Source organism: Harmonia axyridis, chromosome 7 (assembly GCF_914767665.1).
Source record: "Harmonia axyridis chromosome 7, icHarAxyr1.1, whole genome shotgun sequence".
Classification (NCBI taxonomy): domain Eukaryota; kingdom Metazoa; phylum Arthropoda; class Insecta; order Coleoptera; family Coccinellidae; genus Harmonia; species Harmonia axyridis.
The window spans coordinates 34,180,149-34,200,281 of NC_059507.1; the positions used below are offsets into that span (position 1 = coordinate 34,180,149).

The 20,133-nt window shown below is 37.8% G+C and overlaps 1 protein-coding gene across 2 annotated transcripts in view; it reads right to left on the reverse strand.

Moving 5' to 3' along the window:
* Positions 1–20,133, reverse strand: part of LOC123684539 (arylsulfatase B-like) — a 29,123-nt gene that overhangs the window by 8,223 nt on the left and 767 nt on the right. For both annotated transcript variants that reach the window (XM_045623830.1, XM_045623829.1), the window contains exons 2-6: positions 16,943–17,102; positions 15,408–15,484; positions 10,672–10,818; positions 7,105–7,366; positions 3,363–3,815 (exon numbers count right to left, since the gene is read on the reverse strand). In XM_045623830.1, coding sequence (XP_045479786.1) covers positions 3,363–3,815; positions 7,105–7,366; positions 10,672–10,818; positions 15,408–15,484; positions 16,943–16,997 — 994 coding nt within the window. In that variant the 5' untranslated portion in view covers positions 16,998–17,102. The remainder of the gene's footprint in view (positions 1–3,362; positions 3,816–7,104; positions 7,367–10,671; positions 10,819–15,407; positions 15,485–16,942; positions 17,103–20,133) is intronic.

Below are 20,133 nucleotides of genomic sequence, written 5' to 3' on the forward strand. Positions count from 1 at the left end.
ACGTTGAAACTTTGTAGTGAATTTTAACAATTTCAATGCGTTGTAAAAAGATGATAACTTCAAAGTGACAGCTGCCCAGATAGAGGGTTATTTAAAAAGGAATCTCATATTGGAAAACTCTTCAGTTTTGATCATTCTCTAGTTGACTCCTCCAAACACGATCGAATACACCTTTTTTTACGTAGAATCATACCGGAGTGTATTTCAACCGAACGCATTCAATCGGAATGAAAAAAAAACCGTCCCAAGTGGGGGGGTATTTGCGGAGATTTGAGGCGAAAAGCGCTAATTCCGTTAATCATCTCGTATCTACAGAAAGCGTATTTTTCGTCCCTTTTCTACTCATCGAGCGTTATGAGGCTGGATCAAAGATTGATTGATGGCAACGTTTCGCTGAGTAAAAGGGCAATTTTTCAATCTGTTTGCAGGAGATTCTCGGGAATTTATTTACTCAGTCTTGGATATGCGAGTTGGGAATTGATGTGTTACATGAGGAAAAATCCGTGTTTCACTTTCAGCATACGTATTCCGATGGTTCTAGTTGATTTTTGGCAGTCTGCGGAAAGAGAAAAATTGAACCTACACTGCGCAAAAAAATTAACGCACATTATGGAAATCTCAAATTTATTCTACAACTGAAGGTGTTCTCAATGATAATTATTTTTATCAGAATTATGCATGCATGTGTTATCCACTTTCAACGTTTTTCTTCAATACCGATGTTTTTTCCCAGCAGGAATAAAATCAGATGAGATTATCAGATTTTGAATGTATTGGCTCCATTCTGAAATCAGTTGTTCTCGATCAATTCTAGTGATCAATAGTTTTTCTTTCGTTTGATTTTCTACACTCGATCGCTATGCAACGCGAAACACGCAATTTGACCCAAGAGGAATGTACCCAAGCGGTAGTTTTGCGAGAAGAAGGGTGGACATACACAAGAATTGCAGAAAGGTTTGGAGTTTCCCATACAAGTGTGTCCACAAAACATTGTGGACACACTAAGGCGGCACTAAGATGCCGCCTGATGCCTGATGCGTCAGTTATCTCTTGGATGCTCAACAGGACACGCAAGAGTCAGTTTTGCCGGCTGTACTTGATATTCTATGATGCTACGCGTCGCTTTAGTGTGCAAACATTGGCTTCGAGAATGCTCTCTTCGCTATGCATCGTCTAAGTCAACTTCAACCTTTGATCTTCCAGTTAAACATTCCGGTACTTTCACTTTTGTGAAAAGTAAATAGTTTTCATTTTAGAATGGAAAAAAAATCTGGTAAGTTTTCGTTTTTCGCAAAAAATCGATAATATGTACAATATACAAACCACTGATATATTTTAAAATATCCTACAAAAAATCATTACAAAAGAGGTAAAACTGTAATTTTGTGAAAAAAATGATCGACAGTCTTACAGTGCTAACCTCTACTTATTTGCTTCGAAAAGAGAAAGAAGATAAGGAGCCCCAGAGGGGAAATTAATGGCTACCAAAGTTTGACTGATACGCGGAAAGCCACGTGGTGGTAATCCCTCTTAAATGTAGCCAACTGATGGAGAAGAAATTTGAAAGTTGGACCTTAAGTTGGGTGAAGATTTTTTTGAAGGGGCAAATATTTGTTGACTTATATGTACATTTCGTTGAATATCTTCAGAGATTTCCGAAAGCCCGGCATTAATATCTAATATTCCTTCATCCACCCAGTATCAGATCAAATGTGAAACATGATAGAACCAGAATGTGAAGAACCAATTGTTGTGTTATGAGAAATTGAGGTTCATCCTAATTTTTTGTCCAGTGTACTTTAAAACTTTCGGGGTTTCCAAGTTTAGAGAATGATAAATTATCTGCATTTGGAGGTCCATGAGCTGGAAAAAGCAACCGTTTCTCATATTTAAACGTGAAAAATGTCCACGAGCTGTAATACTCCAAACAGAATAGTTTTATATGCATCCCTACTTTTCATTACTATCGATTTCGTCTCATGAATGGATATACGTACTTGAAATAGCAATTTTTATCGTGTTATATAGCCCAGTTTCATGAAATCTTCCTCAGTATTGAGAGTGAATCTCGGTTGATTTTATTACTGCGCTGGCTGGATTTTGTATTACTGTGTCTTACGATATCGGGGGAATTTGCCTAGTTTATAACTCAGATAATGCTTATAGGTTTACGTGAGAGTGTCTACCATCTTTGAAATATGCTAAAAACTTGAAATTTTCAGGGTAGGTTCAGGGTCTGAATATCTCTGATGAGTTCGTCAATGGGTAGAATATGTTAAATGAAGACACAGCATTTATTTTTGTAGATTATTCACCAATGTATGGGGCAAATGGCACTACATGCTCTTCAAGAATGTTCCTTATATATCTATCAGCATTCATAGCTCCATTATCAACGACCACTAGGTCTGTGCGAGCAGTCAAAGATATTCCACCCCATACCATAATCGATCCTCCCCCGAAACCAGTAGTATTGAGGAAATTGCACTGAGCATATCTTTCATGTAGACGTCTGTATACAAGGGAACGTCGATCACAATGGTAGAGGCAGAATCTAAACTCATCTGTGAAGAGAACTCTTTCCCAATCAGCCTCTTCCCAATGGATATGCTCTCTCGCAAAATCCAAACGCGCCCTTCGATGGGCTGGGGTAAGAGCTGGGCCTCTTGCCGCGACACGAGGCCTTAAATCATATTCTCTGAGGCGATTTCTTATTGTCTGAGTGCTAATTTGCACCCCATGAGTTTGCTCAAGCTGATTTTGAATGAGGCGAGCGGTTGCAAACCGTTATCTCAACGAAGAAACTCTCTAGTAATGTTCTTGAATGGCAGTTGTTACCCGTGGTCTACCCTGTCCTAGTCTTCGGACATTCATACCTGTCTCCCTGAATCGCTGCAACATTCTGGACACACTTGTACAACTGATTTCAGAATGGAGCCAATACATTCAAAATCTGATAATCTCATCTTTTTTTATTCATGCTGGGAAAAAACATCTGTATTGAAGAAAAACGTTGAAAGGGGATAACATATGCATGCATAATTCTGATAAAAATAATTATCATTGAGAACACCTTCAGTTGTAGAATAAATTCGAGATTTCCATAATGTGCGTTAATTCTTTTGCGCAGTGTATTTATGAATAATTTTCCTATGTGAGTTATATAAACCATAAAGAAATTACTAAAAATTCAAGATCTCTATTGAATTTTGTATGTTACATAAATAACAATCAACATCAATAAAACAAACAGAAATTCAATTCGAAATATGTATCTACAATTAAAACTTCTAGATCATCAAATTTCGAATCTTGTTGTTTCTCGAACAGTCGGTCCAACCAGTATAAAAAACAAAACTCACCAACTATAAGCTTCCAGTTTGACAATCTCAGAGCGGCGTTCCTAGTCTTCTCGTCTATATTCAACAAAACATCGCTTCTGGCGGACGGCAGGTCGTAGACAAGACTGGCCCATTGGTCGATACCGTCAATGTCCAAATCCAACAGGGACGAATCCCCCCCGGCGGCCGTAAAAAGGGTAGGAAGCCAGTCGGTGATGTGCATCAGGTCTCTGGACACCCTGCCCGATTGTACCAGTAATGGACTCCAGACGCAGGCTACGCTCCTGACGCCCCCTTCGAAGAGGGTGTCCTTAATGCCGCGAAGGGGGTAGTTGGAACCCCAGTTCCTGAAGTGGCCTATTGAGGGGGCGCCGTTGTCCGAGATGAAGGCCACGACTGTGTTCTGCAACATCCCTTTGGCGGCCAAGGCTTGGATTACTGTGCCGACGCTTTCGTCCAGTTTGGTTACCATGGCTGGAAGCAAAAGGGTTAACTGATCAACATCGCCAATAGATCAATGGACTAGTTTTCATTTTTTCGTTAAGGATTAATTCTAAAAATTTAAGTAAAATGAAACAAAAATGTGAACGAATCATTGAAATATCTCTAGAAATGAAAAAGTTATGGGACTTTGAAGTTGCGCTTGGAAGAATAATTTCATAGTACGCAGCGTCTAGTGTGTGACGTCACGCCACTTACACGAGGCAACTGGTATTCGCAGAGTGCTTACGAATTCATTGGTGTATAATCACTTGTGCCGTTCGTGTCGTGTTTTGTTCGTTACACGATGGCTGAAATAAAAAAAAATCCTACAAATATTGTATTGTGCCTATGTGTGCAAGCACGACAATTAAAAACCCCAATAAATTGTTTTTTCATGTACCAAATGACATGAATCAAAGGAAGAAGTGGTGTAAATTAATGAGGCGTGACTTAATTGGACCTAAAACTACTTCATATGTGTGTGAAGATCATTTTGATGTAAGTACCTATCAGTACTAGCTGACTATTTCTGATAATAAAAATACTAAGGTGTAAGTTGGTTTAAAATAAGTTATTGAGTAAAAATAACTTTGTCCTTTCTCGAAGCCTTCTTCCATTATGGTGACATAAAAACAAAACTCGAGTTAAAACTACACTGTACAACACTACAAACAGCGCGAGAGCCTTGGCGCGGCTAAGTATTTAAACGTAATTTATGGTGTAGCGATCACAGGCAAGTGGCGTGACGTCACAGACGAGTCGGAGACCAAAGACGTTCTACGCTAAAATACGTAAATTTAAATAATCTATTTCTCAGTCATTTATTGATGGATTTTCAAAATTTTTTCACTGATTTATCAGTTTTGCTCTATATTTCAATTATATCGTGTCAAATATAGTATTATCAACATCACTAAACTAGTCCATTGTATACCACAAATAAAAAATTATCAATAAAAACTACGAGGGCATCATCCAGATACTGCAATCTAGAAAGAATCACAGACTACGATTTCTATTTCCAACGAAAAAAAAAAAATAAACGTTCTCGGTTTATCACGTTCAAGAAAGCAAGTAGGTTAAATGATATAACTGGCAGTTCCTAAAGAACGCTTAATAATCTCATCACCTCAAAATATCCTGCATCATTACCGAGATCGGGAGCCGAAAAAACAAAATACCCATTGTCACGTAACAAGACGTCTTCCTTCGTTTTTTTTTGCGCAAAAAGGAAGTGCAACCACGATATTCGGAATATCTCCGCAGTTTGGATCATCGTAATGAGCCAAATTATAGTCTCGTCATGGGAACATTAAAAAGAGATATACGCAGTGGCGGCGCTGGGAGCTAGTTCAAAAGGGAACGTAAACGATAACAGCAATCCTAGTTTTTCATGAATTTTTTTTTAATTCACGACTAATGTCTCAGAAATGATCATTTCAGAACTCGCACATTAAGTGGAGGGGTCTTCTATAGGAATGATACTATTTAAAATGATCCTTTTTTCGACAAGAATTCCTATGACGGCATTGTTTCAAAGACAAACCCCAACAGTATTTTAATAGAGAGGAGATATTGGATGTGGTTCACTAATCACTTGAGAAGTTTTTCATTTCAAAAGCGATGTTTAGAAAACAGAGACAACTTTTCCACTACACACAACCACATACAACATCTCCTCCCTATTAAAATAATGTTGGGGGTTGTTGCACCCCTCAGGTGGTGTTTTCGCAAAAATATCATTATGGGAATTCATTCTCCTTAATATAAAGGGTGTTTTTTTAGAGCTATAGAACTTTAAATTGCAATAAAACAACGATGGATTATTCGATTGACATGAATTTTATTTATCCGCAAGATAATCTTGTGGCATTACATTTCAAATATGATTTCTGGCATATGACCGCCACGGCTGGCTCGGATGTAGTCCAATGACTTTTATAACCCCACAGAAAGTAGTCTGGCGGTGTTAAATCATAAGACCTTGGAGGCCAATTCACAGGTCCAAAACGTGAAATTAGGAGGTCACCAAACGTGTCTTTCAATAAATCGATTGTGGCACGAGCTGTGTGACATGTTGCGCCGTTTTGTTGGAACCACAGCTCCTGGACATCATGGTTGTTCAATCCAGGAATGAAAAAGTCAGTAATCATGTCTCTATACCGATCACCATTGACTGTAACGTTCTGGCCATCATCGTTTTTGAAGAAGTACGGACCAATGATTCCACCAGCCCATAAAACGCACCAAACAGTCAGTTTTTCTGGATGTAACGGTGTTTCGACATACACTTGAGGATTAGCTTCACTCCAAATGCGGGAGTTTTGTTTGTTGACGTAGCCATTCAACCAGAAGTGCGCTTTATCGCTAAACAAAATTCGCTTATGAAAATCGGGAACAACGCGAATCTCATTTTGGGCCCATTCGACGAATCTACGCCTAACTTGAGGATCGTGGGTCTATTCATGATAAATTACAAAACCAAATTGAGATTAAATCACTTGACAGCTGTTAAATCGGTTGCCATCTTGAACAGTAATGCCAACTTAAAGTTATATACCTCGAAAAAAACACCCTAAAGAACTTGAAAATTATTTTTGGATCTTTCGAAACTCTCAGGTTCTTGAGTTTGAGCTCTTCAACTGTATGTTCCACATCACCTTTTGACGGTAAGTTCAATATCACATTATTTCGTGAATAATGAACCGATTTTGAGAATTTTAACTGGGTTGTGAATAGAAGATAAATAACTTTCAAACTAACTAAACTCGATATCTCTTCCTTATTCAAAAAATGTTAGGGGTTGATGCCACCTTCATGGGGGTGTTTTTTTTTGGAACAAACTCATAAAGGAAATTCATCCCCCTCAAAACAGAAGTGGAGATTTTTTAAAACTACGAAAATTCGTTGTTTCTAAATTCTGGAGGTAGACAAATTTCCATTGGGACATTGTGTATAGATATATTGTTAAGATTAAATAGTTAAAAATCAATATCAGGTCATATCAACAAATGTGTGTTTTTCATTAACTATCAAGAATTATCAAAAAACGATGAAAAATGAAAACCAATAAAAATGACAAACAAATAATTCGCCATTGAAATGGTGTCAGAATTTATTCGAAAAATATTTTTCTCGATGGAGAATAAATCCTCAAAAATAAAGCCATAGCGAATCACACTCTCCTAAAAAGTGCAACGTAAAAAATAATTAAAATTTCAACATTTTTCTGTCAGACCGCCTTAGGCCAAGACCTAACGGCGCCTCTGGATATACGTACCGGCGTAAGTCCTCCTATTGGCATCCACGATATGTTTGAGTTTGTTGATGGCGTCTTGGGGGGCTTCCAACGGTTTTCCCTCATTTCCGCTATGCACAGCCAAATGGGAAACCATCATGAACAGTGGCGTGCTTGGTTCGTGGTTCTGGATGGTATTCACCGCGTATTCCGTGAAGACGTCAGTGGCGTATCCGCCTACGCTCTCCCAGGAGGGTGCTTTGTCTCGTCGTAGGTCGAAACCAGTGTATTCTTTGTCTTTCATCTGGAAAATCGGGTTGACGTCTTAGATATACGGGGATTCTTAGACTATTGTTGAAGCAAACAAAATTTCAAAGCCAAAATGATTTATAATTCAACATATTCTCCTCATCGTTGCGAGTAAATTAACGAGAATTCTTCATGATTTTCATGTTATTTCAAAATGCATACTTTTACTTTGACTTTTTGATGTAAAACTTCACATAAACACTTATAGTCCGGGAGCCAGTAACAGATATACATGACCAAGTTCCTCTCAAACAATAAATAGTAGAATGCATCAGGTAATAAATAATAATGAAAATAAAAAGCCTCGTGAACGTCAGCTGCGACTCGGTTGGGGGGGAGAGCGGCGGCAGCCCCCCAAACACGAAGAAAAAAAATAAATTCAGTCATTTCCTCCCAACTGAAAATTTGTCAAATTGTAGCTAACCCAATATCTAGACGAAAAAGTACAATCAGCTGGCTATAGCATGGTGGATTATCCGTCAGCTGGTGCCTCAAATATGAAAAAAAAAATATTTTTCAATAACAGCTCTGACAGCGACTCTGATAATGAATCAGAGAGTGCCGCACTCGCGAGAAAAGGACTTTCTCCACATGTTGCACAATAATATTTAGTTACTTCCACTCTCTGATTCAGTATCAGAGTCGCTGTCAGAGCTGTCATTGAAAAATTAAATTTTTTTTTTGTTTGAGGCACCAGCTGACGTATAATCCACCATGCTATAGCCAGCTGATTGAATTTTTTCGTCTAGATATTGGGTTAGCTACAATTTGACAAATTTTCAGTTGGGAGGAAATGACTGAATGTATTTTTTTTTCTTCGTGTTTGGGGGGCTGCCGCCGCTCTCCCCCCCAACCGAGTCGTAGCTGACGTTCACGAGGCTTTTTATTACTATTATCTGATACATCTCACCAAGTATCTCTCGAGAGGAAATAATTAACCAAATTTGCACCTGGCTCCCGGACTATTAGAATGAAGTATTTTTTGCTGCCATGGTATCGTGTTTCTTTCCAAAGTACTGACCTAGAATAACAACAAGAATACATATATTTATTTCAGCAGTAAAATGATGTCATGAAATGTTTTCCAGCAAAAACCCTCCATGAAATCAATATCATCGATATTATGACGCTTTGAATTTTCAAATTTTGTGTTGGATTTCGAAAAACTGTTAGGAATTTGTAGGATTTTGCAAAATGTTATATTATAGGAGAAAGCACATTCATTTCGAAAGGATGAAATGAAAATATCATATTTGGGTTTGCTTGAAAAGATGCAATGTTTGCTCACCCCTGATTAAAAGCAACATCGCATCATCGAATCCAAACGCTGTTTGAGTGGAATGAATAGGATTTTGCGTTGATAGGTAACAATAGATGAAACATGGATTCATCGCTACACTTTTGAGTTAAAGAGAGCTTCAGCTAAATGGAAAGCAGTCGATGGAAGCGAAAGCTGTCCAAAGCGACCTAAATCCCAAATTTCGGCTGGCAAACTTATGGCATCTGTATTTGGGGACGTGTTTATTAACTATCTTAACAAAGGTAACACCATCAACAGCGAATATTATATTGAATAGGTTGACTACAAAAATAAAAAAAAGTCCTCAAATGCACCAAATCGATGAAAACCATGGTCAAATTGAACAAATTGCACTTTCAACTGCTTGACCACCCAGCTTATTCTCCAGATCTGGCCCCCAAAGATTAATGGCTTTTGCAAAATTCAGAGGAATGCTCCAGGGAAAGAAAAGATAGAAGTGATAGGTTGAACATAGGCGTACAAGTGCTGTTTTTTTTTTCCGAAATTCGAGAATTCATTATAAGTTTCACAATTTTTATACATACAATACTATCGTCCATGAGTTCTTATTGAATTCCTCTCAGTTATCACAAATTAGCACTGATTTTGATAAAACAATTTAACAATTTTTAAATCTAGTTGAAGCGTGTATCTTTCAATGATTGAATGGCATGACCTACTGAACACAAATTACTTGAGAAATGTTAGAAATACATAGGCGTACAACTATGTTTCCAACGTTTTTTCCCCAATTCAAAGCTTTATAAGTTTATAGTAAAAAACTGGTTATACATTTATGATTCAAAGTACTGTCCATCGCTGGCCACTTCTTTCTCCCTTCTTTCGGGCAGCGTACGAATCCCGCGTTGAAAAAACTGGTCATCTTTTGAAGCGATCCACGAATCGATACAATTTTTTACTTCTTCATAAGAATGTAAGTACTGGTCAGCCAGGCCGCGTGCTATTGATCAAAACAAGTGATAGTCCGAGGGAGCAACGTCTGGAGAATACGTCGGGTGGGGTAGGACTTGCCATTTCAACGTTTCCAAGTATGTCTTGACCACTTTCGCAACGTGGGGTCAAACTTTGTCATGGTATAAAATCACTTCATCATGTCTCTCGTTGTATTGCGATCGTATTATTATTATATTACTCGACCCAAACTCATTAAATGATATCGATAATGATTGCCTGGGATTGTTTCAGTCGGCTTTAACAACTCATAATATATCACGCCGAGCTGGTCCCACCAAATACTGAGCATAACCTTGGAACCGTGAATATTCGGTTTGGCCGTCGATGTGGAAGCATGGCCGGGATATCCTCATAATTTTTTGCGCTTGGGATTATTGTAATGAACCCATTTTTCGTCTCCAGTCACAATGCGATGCAGAAAACCCTTTCGTCTTTGCCTTGCAAGCAGCTGTTCACCAGCTAAAAAAAAAACCGTTCAACATATCTCGGCTTCAACTCCTTGTTTCTGAATCGTTCCCATGACTTTGAGGCATTTTGAAATGGTCGTTACGTCACTCGCAATGATTCTATCAATTGTTGTTGTTGATCATAAACAATAATCCAAAAATTTAAATTACAAATGTCAAGAAGAGTGGTAGTGGTTACCGAACTTCCTCAGAATAAAAGTACAGTTGCTATGGTGACAAATAACTCACCGAAGTTTGAGGAAATAGTCGCTTTTTGAGTAATATGATATATACAGACCACAAACTTACTAACCATAGTAAATGCACTTAGTGTGAAGAAATTTCATACCTGAAGTGGATTATTTTGAGTACCTCTCACTTCCCAAATTCACAAAGACAAATGTCAGATGTCCTCATCAAACTTACAAACCTAAGAAATAAATAGGCCCATCGATATAAAAAGCGATCTTATAAAAAAATTCAGTCCTGTTTCTTTTTGTTCAAAGTAGCACGTGGAAAGATTGGAATAATCTGGAGTGAAGTGAGAGATCAAAGGGAATGAATCCTGTCCGAGATTACCTTCCAAGTAGAGAGATAATCGTAGTAGCTGGTGAATTCGTTAAAATAGCCGAAGTGGTGATCAAAACCTCTTTGAGTGGGGGTTGCGTTCCAACTGGAATAGCCCAAATCCCATTTTCCTATTAGGTAGGTGGAATAGCCCATCTCCTGAAAGAAAATTAAATTATTTTGAGAGATTTTTTCGCAGATTGGCAAGCGTTGTTTTATTTATGTCATCTGAATATATCCTTAGAAAAGTGTTTCAGCAGAGCGAAATTTTTATGAGAATGAAATAGTCTTCCTTTGCGTATCCGTCATTATCAAATATTGTTTTGAAAAAAGTCAACCATCATCAGATGTAAATATGTTTTTGCTCCCCCTACAGAAAATGACAAAAATCGTATAACTCGCCAACTATGTTACTGTGCAACGTAAAACTGAGCGATATACTACGAAAGTGATTTTAACGTCTGTGAGATAAATATAAGAAAATAGTTTTACGGCATGCAGACAAATTTTCAATTCTGGAAAAAGTACCTCCTCGGGCGGGATTCGAACCCGCAACCTCCGAATCACTAGTCCGTTAGCTCAGTTGGTAAAGCGACGGACTAGTGATTCGGAGGTTGCGGGTTCGAATCCCGCCCGGGGAGGTACTTTTTCCAGAATTGAAAATTTGTCTGCATGCCGTAAAACTATTTTCTTGAGCGATATACTTTACCGTAAACAAAAAGCATGTTCAACAACCAATACGGTGTCTTTAAAGTAGGTAAATCGCATGGCCAACAACCAATGAGATAAAACCGTTATTAGTTGCCTCGGAAACGAATTAATAACAGCCCGCGTAGCCGATATCCTTTTGACGTTTCGTAATTGTGACGAGAATTGCCACCAGTTTTTGTATTTTCCATTTTCCAACTCAGACACCCTGTATCTCGAAAACTAGTAATAAGATTACGTTGGACTCGTAGAATTTCTTGTTCAGGAAGTCATATTCTACAAAATACGAAATATTCGGAAAAATTAACCGGTGACAATGTTTCCTTCAGACTGCTGTCTGGTCCTTTGACGCATTAACAAATCTAACCAGGCCCGGCGTTAGAGGTGAAACAGTGAAGTGATAAATTAAGGCTCCTCTATTTGAGCGGTGGCAATTCGGCCCAGATTGCGGGCCGTCTTTTCAATTTTGATTCTTATAAAAAAAAGCATAAGCATAAGGTAACCTCAATGAAAGAGGGATAAAATCATGAATTTCACAAAGACGAAAAACAACACTATCTTCGGTTTCGAATTACACTGCGCAAAAGAATTAACGCACATTATGGAAATCTCAAATTTATTCTACAACTGAAGGTGTTCTCAATGATAATTATTTTTATCAGAATTATGCATGCATATGTTATCCTCTTTCAACGTTTTTCTTCAATACCGATGTTTTTTCCCAGCAGGAATAAAAAAAGATGAGATTATCAGATTTTGAATGTATTGGCTCCATTCTGAAATTAGTTGTTCTCGATCAATTCTAGTGATCAATAGATTTTCTTTCGTTTGATTTTCTACACTCGATCGCTTTGCAACGCGAAACACGCAATTTGACCCAAGAGGAATGTGCCCAAGCGGTAGTTTTGCTAGAAGAAGGGTGGACATACACAAGAATTGCAGAAAGGTTTGGAGTGTCTCATACAAATGTGTCCAGAATGTTGCAGTGATTCAGGGAGACAGGTATGAATGTCCGAAGACCAGGACAGGGTAGACCACGGGTAACAACTGCCATTCAAGAACGTTACTTGAGAGTTTCTTCGTTGAGACAACGGTTTGCAACCGCTCGCCTCCTTCAAAATCAGCTTGAGCAAACTCATGGGGTGCAAATTAGCACTAGACAATAAGAAATCGCCTCAGAGAATATGATTTAAGGCCTCGTGTCGCGGCAAGAGGCCCAGCTCTTACCCCAGCCCATCGAAGGGCGCGTTTGGATTTTGCGAGAGAGCATATCCATTGGGAAGAGGCTGATTGGGAAAGAGTTCTCTTCACAGATGAGTCTAGATTCTGCCTCTACCATTGTGATCGACGTTCCCTTGTATACAGACGTCCACATGAAAGATATGCTCAGTGCACTCTTTCCCAATCATTCTCTTCCCAATGGATATGCTCTCTCGCAAAATACAAACGCGCCCTTCGATGGGCTGGGGTAAGAGCTGGGCCTCTTGTTATGAGTGAAGTCATATTGTTATTGATGATTTTTAGCAGGGGTTCCGAAAATGTATTTGCTTCAGGCACAAAAATTACTCGCGCCGGCCCTGACTCTTTTCGGCATATTTGGACCTCTAACTTGAAAACTGTGAAAATGTTGAATCCCTAATTATTTTTTTTTCGAAAGTTATTGTTTTTATCTCAATTTTTTTTCAATAAATTTCCGATTGAACACATCCCATAAGGTGAATTATAAAGATTTCAGGAGGGGTTGAGAAAATATTTTCCCGAACGATACCAAAGCTTCATCAATGAAAATAACAAACGAAAAAATAACACCGGAAAACTCAACACCTCCGTATCGTTGCACGAGACATTTTCCCGACGAATTATCCGGAAGATAAACCTCCGATTTCCCGACATTTCCAGCGTGACGAATCGGTCACGTGACCCCGTCCTGTTGGATTCTCGCTCGCAACATAAATAATGGAAAATCGAATAAAGTTATCCGTTCCATCGAGAGGCCTTCGGAAAAGTCTGAATTTCCTTAATGGGACGTGGAAAATTTCGTCCTACACGTCTAAGAATCAGCGGGAACTTTTTTCTGCAGGATAATTTGAACAAATTTCATCCGCTCATTGACGAGTTCTTCTGCAAGTTTCGGGATGAATTTGAATAATTTTCTCTCTTACTGTTTGGGAAAGTTTTAAGATATTTTCATCTGTTGAATTGAAGATGGTTGCTGTAGTTTTTTTTTCAGTCGAATTGTGACAGTTTTGTCGTAGCTATTACTCTGTACCTATACCTATTTCCTACATCACAGATATTTGACTCTGAAACTACAAGTTCCATTAGATATTATGTAATTTGAGGGATGAAATGAAATTGTATGTGGAACTTCGTGCGCTCTGAATTTAAATTAAACTAAATATCGGTATAATATATATAATTATATATTATACCGATTATACAGGGTGTCCCAAACTCGATGGCCTATTAGACGTTTCTGGAAAACTAATCATAATTTTGAGCTGAAAATTTGCATATTGGGGGTTTGAGACAATGATCTTTCTCCCTAAAATATTTTAAAATCTCTACAACTTCCGGTTATACCGGAAACAGACTACTAAATCCTTATTTCAAATGGCACACCCAGTATATTATTGCATCATTAGATAGCTTTTTTGATGGCAATTTCGGCAATATCATACCTTGAGTAAAAATTCAACGGTTCATGAGTTATTGGGATTCTTATGAAAAAGAGGTGGCGATGAGGACTCGCATTTTTTCGAATATTTCAGCAGAAAAAGCCTTTTTCGAAAAAAAATTTTTTTTTTCGATTCCGCAAATACGTAGTATTATAAGACTGTTTTCGGCTTGGACCAAAAATGTACAGGGTGTTTATAAGAGGATCATGAACTTGGACAACTCAAATTCATCAAGACTCAAAATTTTCAAATCAGAACCTATATTTTTTATCATTTCAGTCGATTCTACGTACAAAAATAGTGAGGGTTACTTCAGCAAACCCTATACCTAAAATGAATACTTCAAGAGTTATCGGGGAAGAACTTCAAATGAGGAAAAACCGCTATTTATAACTGTCTGTTACTTCCGTAAAACACAGAAAGAAAATAAAATTCGATGTTTGGATAACTAAACGCGCCCTTCGATGGGCTGGGGTAAGAGCTGGGCCTCTTGCCGCGACACTAGGCCTTAAATTATATTCAGGCGAGCGTTTGCAAACCGTTGTTTCAACGAAGAAACTCTCAAGTAACGTTCTTGAATGGCAGTTGTTACCCGTGGTCTACCCTGTCCTGGTCTTCGGACATTCATACCTGTCTCCCTGAATCGCTGCAACATTCTGGACACACTTGTATGGGAAACTCCAAACCTTTCTGCAATTCTTGTGTATGTCCACCCTTCTTCTCGCAAAACTACCGCTTGGGCACATTCCTCTTGGGTCAAATTCCGTGTTTCGCGTTGCATAGCGATCGAGTGTAGAAAATCAAACGAAAGAAAAACTATTGATCACTAGAATTGATCGAGAACAACTGATTTCAGAATGGAGCCAATACATTCAGAATCTGATAATCTCATCTTTTTTTATTCCTGCTGGAAAAAAACATCTGTATTGAAGAAAAACGTTGAAAGTGGATAACATATGCATGCATAATTCTGATAAAAATAATTATCATTATCAACCTTCAGTTGTAGAATAAATTTGAGATTTCCATAATGTGCGTTAATTCTTTTGCGCAGTGTAAATGGATAATTTCTAGCCGTACCTATTAATCTGTATGAAAACAACAAACAATTAATCGAAAGTCCCAATGAAAAGAACACAAAAAATTTAACGAAGCTTTCTCCATCATCCCAAGCAATTACACTTATTGTTGGTGTTAAAATGGTACAAAAGGCACAAAGATCCTTTTTTTTCACTTGTGCCGCTCCGATTCAAAAAGGGAGCTCTGCTTTCCCGAGTTGTTAACGGTCTCTAGCATTCATTACGCTGCTAATTGTTTAATCCATAGTCCTGAAAGGGCAAAAGAAAGCACTGGCCAACTCACCTTGAAATATTGCGGTAAAATTTTTCCTTCTGGCAATGTCCTCTTCTCGGATACTTCTATAGAAGGCCCCTGCATCCCTGAAAACGTCATTTTATCTCTGTTTAATAGTAATTCAAATAGTAAATTAAAAATAAAGTGAAGACTACAGACCAAACTTCAGTTTGGCTCAACATTTCTGAGCAAATTAGATCTCGTCTGAAAGATAATATCTTATTGATTGAGGACAAAATATAGTCATGATAAATTTGTTTTTGCTGCTTTCGATAGGGGGCGCTAAGTCATAAGTTCATTGTTCATTTTACTGCGAAATTTCAAATGTAATGATAGGATTTCCTTAACAGAAACAGAAATTCCATCAAATTTGCATGAAAACACCTGAAGGTCTCAGAGCGATAATTTCAGGCGTTCTGAAGTTATGGCCGAAAGAAGATATTCTTCAACTGATTGACTGCGAAAAATCAAATTGTGTTTTAAGTTCTGACAGAAACCGAAATCCCATCAAATTTGTATGAAAAAACCAAAAGGTCGCAATGCGATAGCTTCAGGCGTTCTGGAGTTATGGACAAAAAAAGATATTCTTCAACTGATGCACTGAAAAACTAATTTGTGTCTTCTTTCGGCCATAACTCCAGAACACCTGAAGCTCTCGCTTTGCGACCTTTTGGTTTTTTCATACAAATTTGATGGGCTTTCTGTTTCTGTTAGAACTTAAAGACACAATTTGGTTTTTTGCAGTGCATCAGTTGAAGAATATCTTCTTTCGGCCATAAGTTCAGAACGCCTGAAATTATTGCTTTGCGATCTCCAGGTTTTTTCATGCAAATTTGATGGAACTTCTGTTTCTGTTAAGAAAATCCTATCATTACATTTGAAATTTCGGAGTAAAATGAACAAAACAATGAATTTCTGACTTACCGCCCCCTATCGAAAGCAGCAAAAATAAATTTATCATGACTATATTATGTCCTCAATCAACAAGATATTATCTTTCAGACGAGATCTAATTTGCTCAAAAATGTTGAGCCAAACTGAAGTTACAGGCATTTCAATCAGTCAGATTTCTCCCTTTCACCTACCCTTATTTGATGTCGTAAAATCAAAAGTGACAATTCAAAGAGATAGAGAATTTTCCAAAGTTCACAGTGATGATATTTTTTCTTCAACTTCATATGAAACATTTTCGAGTAAAATTCATTTTTCTACCCGACGGTAGCTATTACGCCCCCTAACGGTAGAGGTATGAACTTCAAAATTATTTCCAGTGTGTTATCTTGTACACTTTAGTGCTAAAATTTTTTACCGCAAGTCTCTACGATGAGTGGATCCTGAGATATAGCCGCTTACCTCGCTTATTTGCCCACCCTGTACCGGGTTTTTCACCCCCATTCAACTTTGTTACTATGTATCTATGTTTATTACTCGATGGTCGAACCCAATCTTTTGAGGCCTTGCTTTGCTCGAAATTTGAAAATTGCAGACATTTGGCAACATTCGTGCTCAATAAAAGCTCTTTCGGACAAGAATTGACTACTTACCAAGCCTAGTAGGATACTTCCCAGTGAACAATGCTGCCCTAGAAGGTGTTCCCATGGATTGAACATAATGGCTATTTAAAATGATACCGTTGTACGCTAGTGCGTCGATATTCGGAGTAGGTATCTGATTACTTCCGTGGAAACCTACATCATTCCAACCCTGAAAAAATCATAAAATCATCATATCGTAACGTAACCTCGTAGAGAAATGAAGCATTGTTGTTGAAGGATGGAACGTTTTCCAATGAGAACAGTATTGAGAATGCTATCGTTAAATCCATAGAAATTAAAGGTATAAATTTCTGCTATTAAGATTGGTGTCACTGATATTTGTCTGTGTTTGGTCTGGGAACATAGAAAGAAATAATTATCCGTTTATCTCAGAACAAGATGCATAAAATATACAGTATTGTATGCAGAATAGAGATATGTAAAGGGTGTTTTTTTAGAGCTATAGAACTTTAAATTGCAATGAAACAATGATGGATTATTCGATTGACATAAATTTTATTTATCCGCAAGATAATCTTGTGGCATTACATTTTAAATATGATTTCTGGCATATGACCGCCACGGCTGGCTCGGATGTAGTCCAATCTGGACGTCCAATTTTCGATTACTTTTTCCAACGTTTGTGGCCGTATATCGGCAATAACACGGCGAATGTTGTCTTCCAAATGGTCAAGTGTTTGTGGCTTATCCGCATAGACCAATGACTTTACATAGCCCCACAGAAAGTAGTCTAGCGGTGTTAAATCACAAGATCTTGGAGGCCAATTCACAGGTCCAAAACGTGAATTTAGGCGGTCACCAAACGTGTCTTTCAATAAATCGATTGTGGCACGAGCTGTGTGAAATGTTGCGCCGTCTTGTTGGAACCAAAGCTCCTGGACATCATGGTTGTTCAATTCAGGAATGAAAAAGTTAGTAATCATGGCTCTATACCGATCACCATTGACTATAACGTTCTGGCCATCATCGTTTTTGAAGAAGTACAGACCAATGATTCCATCAGCCCATAAAGCGCACCAAATATTCAGTTTTTCTGGATGTAACATTGTTTCGACATACACTTGAGGATTAGCTTCACTCCAAATGCGGCAGTTTTGTTTATTGACGTAGCCATTCAATCAGAAGTGCGCTACATCGTTAAACAAAATGAAATGGACGTAGTGCGCGATACGTATTCCGCACAGAACCATTATTTTCGAAATGAAATTGCACTATTTGCAAGCGTTATTCAGGCGTGAGTCTATTCACGATGAATTGCCAAACCAAACTGAGAATAAATAACTTGACAGCTGTTAAATCGGTTGCCATCTCGAACAGTAATGCCAACTTAAAGTTATATACCTCGAAAAAAACACCCATTACAAAACTGATCTTCCGAAAAGAATACGTTACACAGTCCTCAAATCGAAAATATTTCATAAAACCGTGATTCTCAGAACAAAATTCAATATTTCCACCGTGAAGGATTTTTTTCAAGCAGATTAGCTACTGGAATCCAGAATTTTTAGACCGTCCCTCCATCAGTGCGACATAACAGCGGTTACATCCGTATGATCTGGCGAAATTGAAACTCAGAATCCGTGAATTCTGCAGCAATTTCGTGGGATGAACTTGAAGCGCATCCAGAATACCCATTACTCCCAAATTGAGTTAGTCCCCAAGACATACCCTTCGAAAATCGGAATAATAGCTATACGACTCGGTTGTTTGCTCGAGAGAAATCGTGTTTTAGAGATTCTACATCAACTACATGGTGATGCGAGGCTATTGAAATAATAAGAAGCGAATAGAGAACCCATAACAGATTCTGTGATATTTGTATGCCGAACTTTCTATGGTTTTGTACATCGATACCTTACAAGCTCGAATAAAACGGGAGTTTAGGATATAGAACCAGAGACTAACTAGTGGTCTGCGATAAAACTGGCAGTATACGATATAAAATTGCCTTCTATTCAGTTCATAATACTGTTATTTCTTGATGTTAATTCTTGATTCAAGGTCATAGAATAAAAACATAAAATTACGTTTGTCCCGAAAGCTTGTTTCTTTTTCAATAGTTGCATCGAAAAGGACCCCGCACGTTTTATATGGGAAATGGCTTTCCGTGAATTTGGCTGAATTTTTGATATGTTGTAGTTCTTGATAAACTGATCAGAAGTGTCTATAGCCTCAAATCTCAAAAATGGACAGTTTTCGAGATATGGAGCTTTGAAAATGGATTTTTTGCAATTGTCGGGGTTTTTGCTCATCAATCGGAGAGCTCTCATTTCTGGTTGGGATGGAATTTGGATGTTCGGCGGCCAAAACCCGACTGAGAAATGATCTTCCTTGGTTATATTAGGCACCGCCATCGATAATTTTTTATACACTGCTCCACATTGGCTATGAAATGAGATACAGAATCCAAGATCTACCATACATACATCTTTTCATGCCACAAGATGACGCCAGAATAATTCACATGACCGAGAAACGACATAATGTGAGATTTTTTTAAGAGAGACCATAAACTGAATCCTCATATATCTGATGTCCAATAATATCAAATATGTTAGCCAAAATGTTCAAAACCAGGCACCGCGAGCTGTAATGGGGTAAAATGGGAAAATCATGATCATATATCCTCAGGGATAACAATTGTGATCATTATTGATGTCATTTATATATGATATGTGATTTGTTTCTCACAAATCTCGATAATCTGACAATGGGGTGCCAAGACATTTTCCTCAGAATGTCTCGAAATTGATGATAGCATCTCACAGACAAACGAATCCGTGAAAATGTCTGCAGTTTTGATACAATATAGTACTATCCGGGTAGAATATAGAAGTACAAGTGTTGGAAGCTAACTAGGAATGGAACTTCCGAAATTAACCCATGAATTCTTGAAAATACAATTTTTTTTATGAACTTTTTGAACTTCACACATACGAATGAATACTATCTAATAATATGATCGTTGGCAAAATGAATGAGTATATCAATCAAAAACAATATAATAATGAGAGTAACATTCATAATAATAATTACACTAATGATAATAAACAAAAAACAATTTAAAATTATATTAGCAATCGCAAGAAATCATTCAGAATATTATGAATCGAATCGAGGGCAAAATTATCATTATTGTTATTATTATTGTGAATGTTACTCTCATTATTATATTGTTT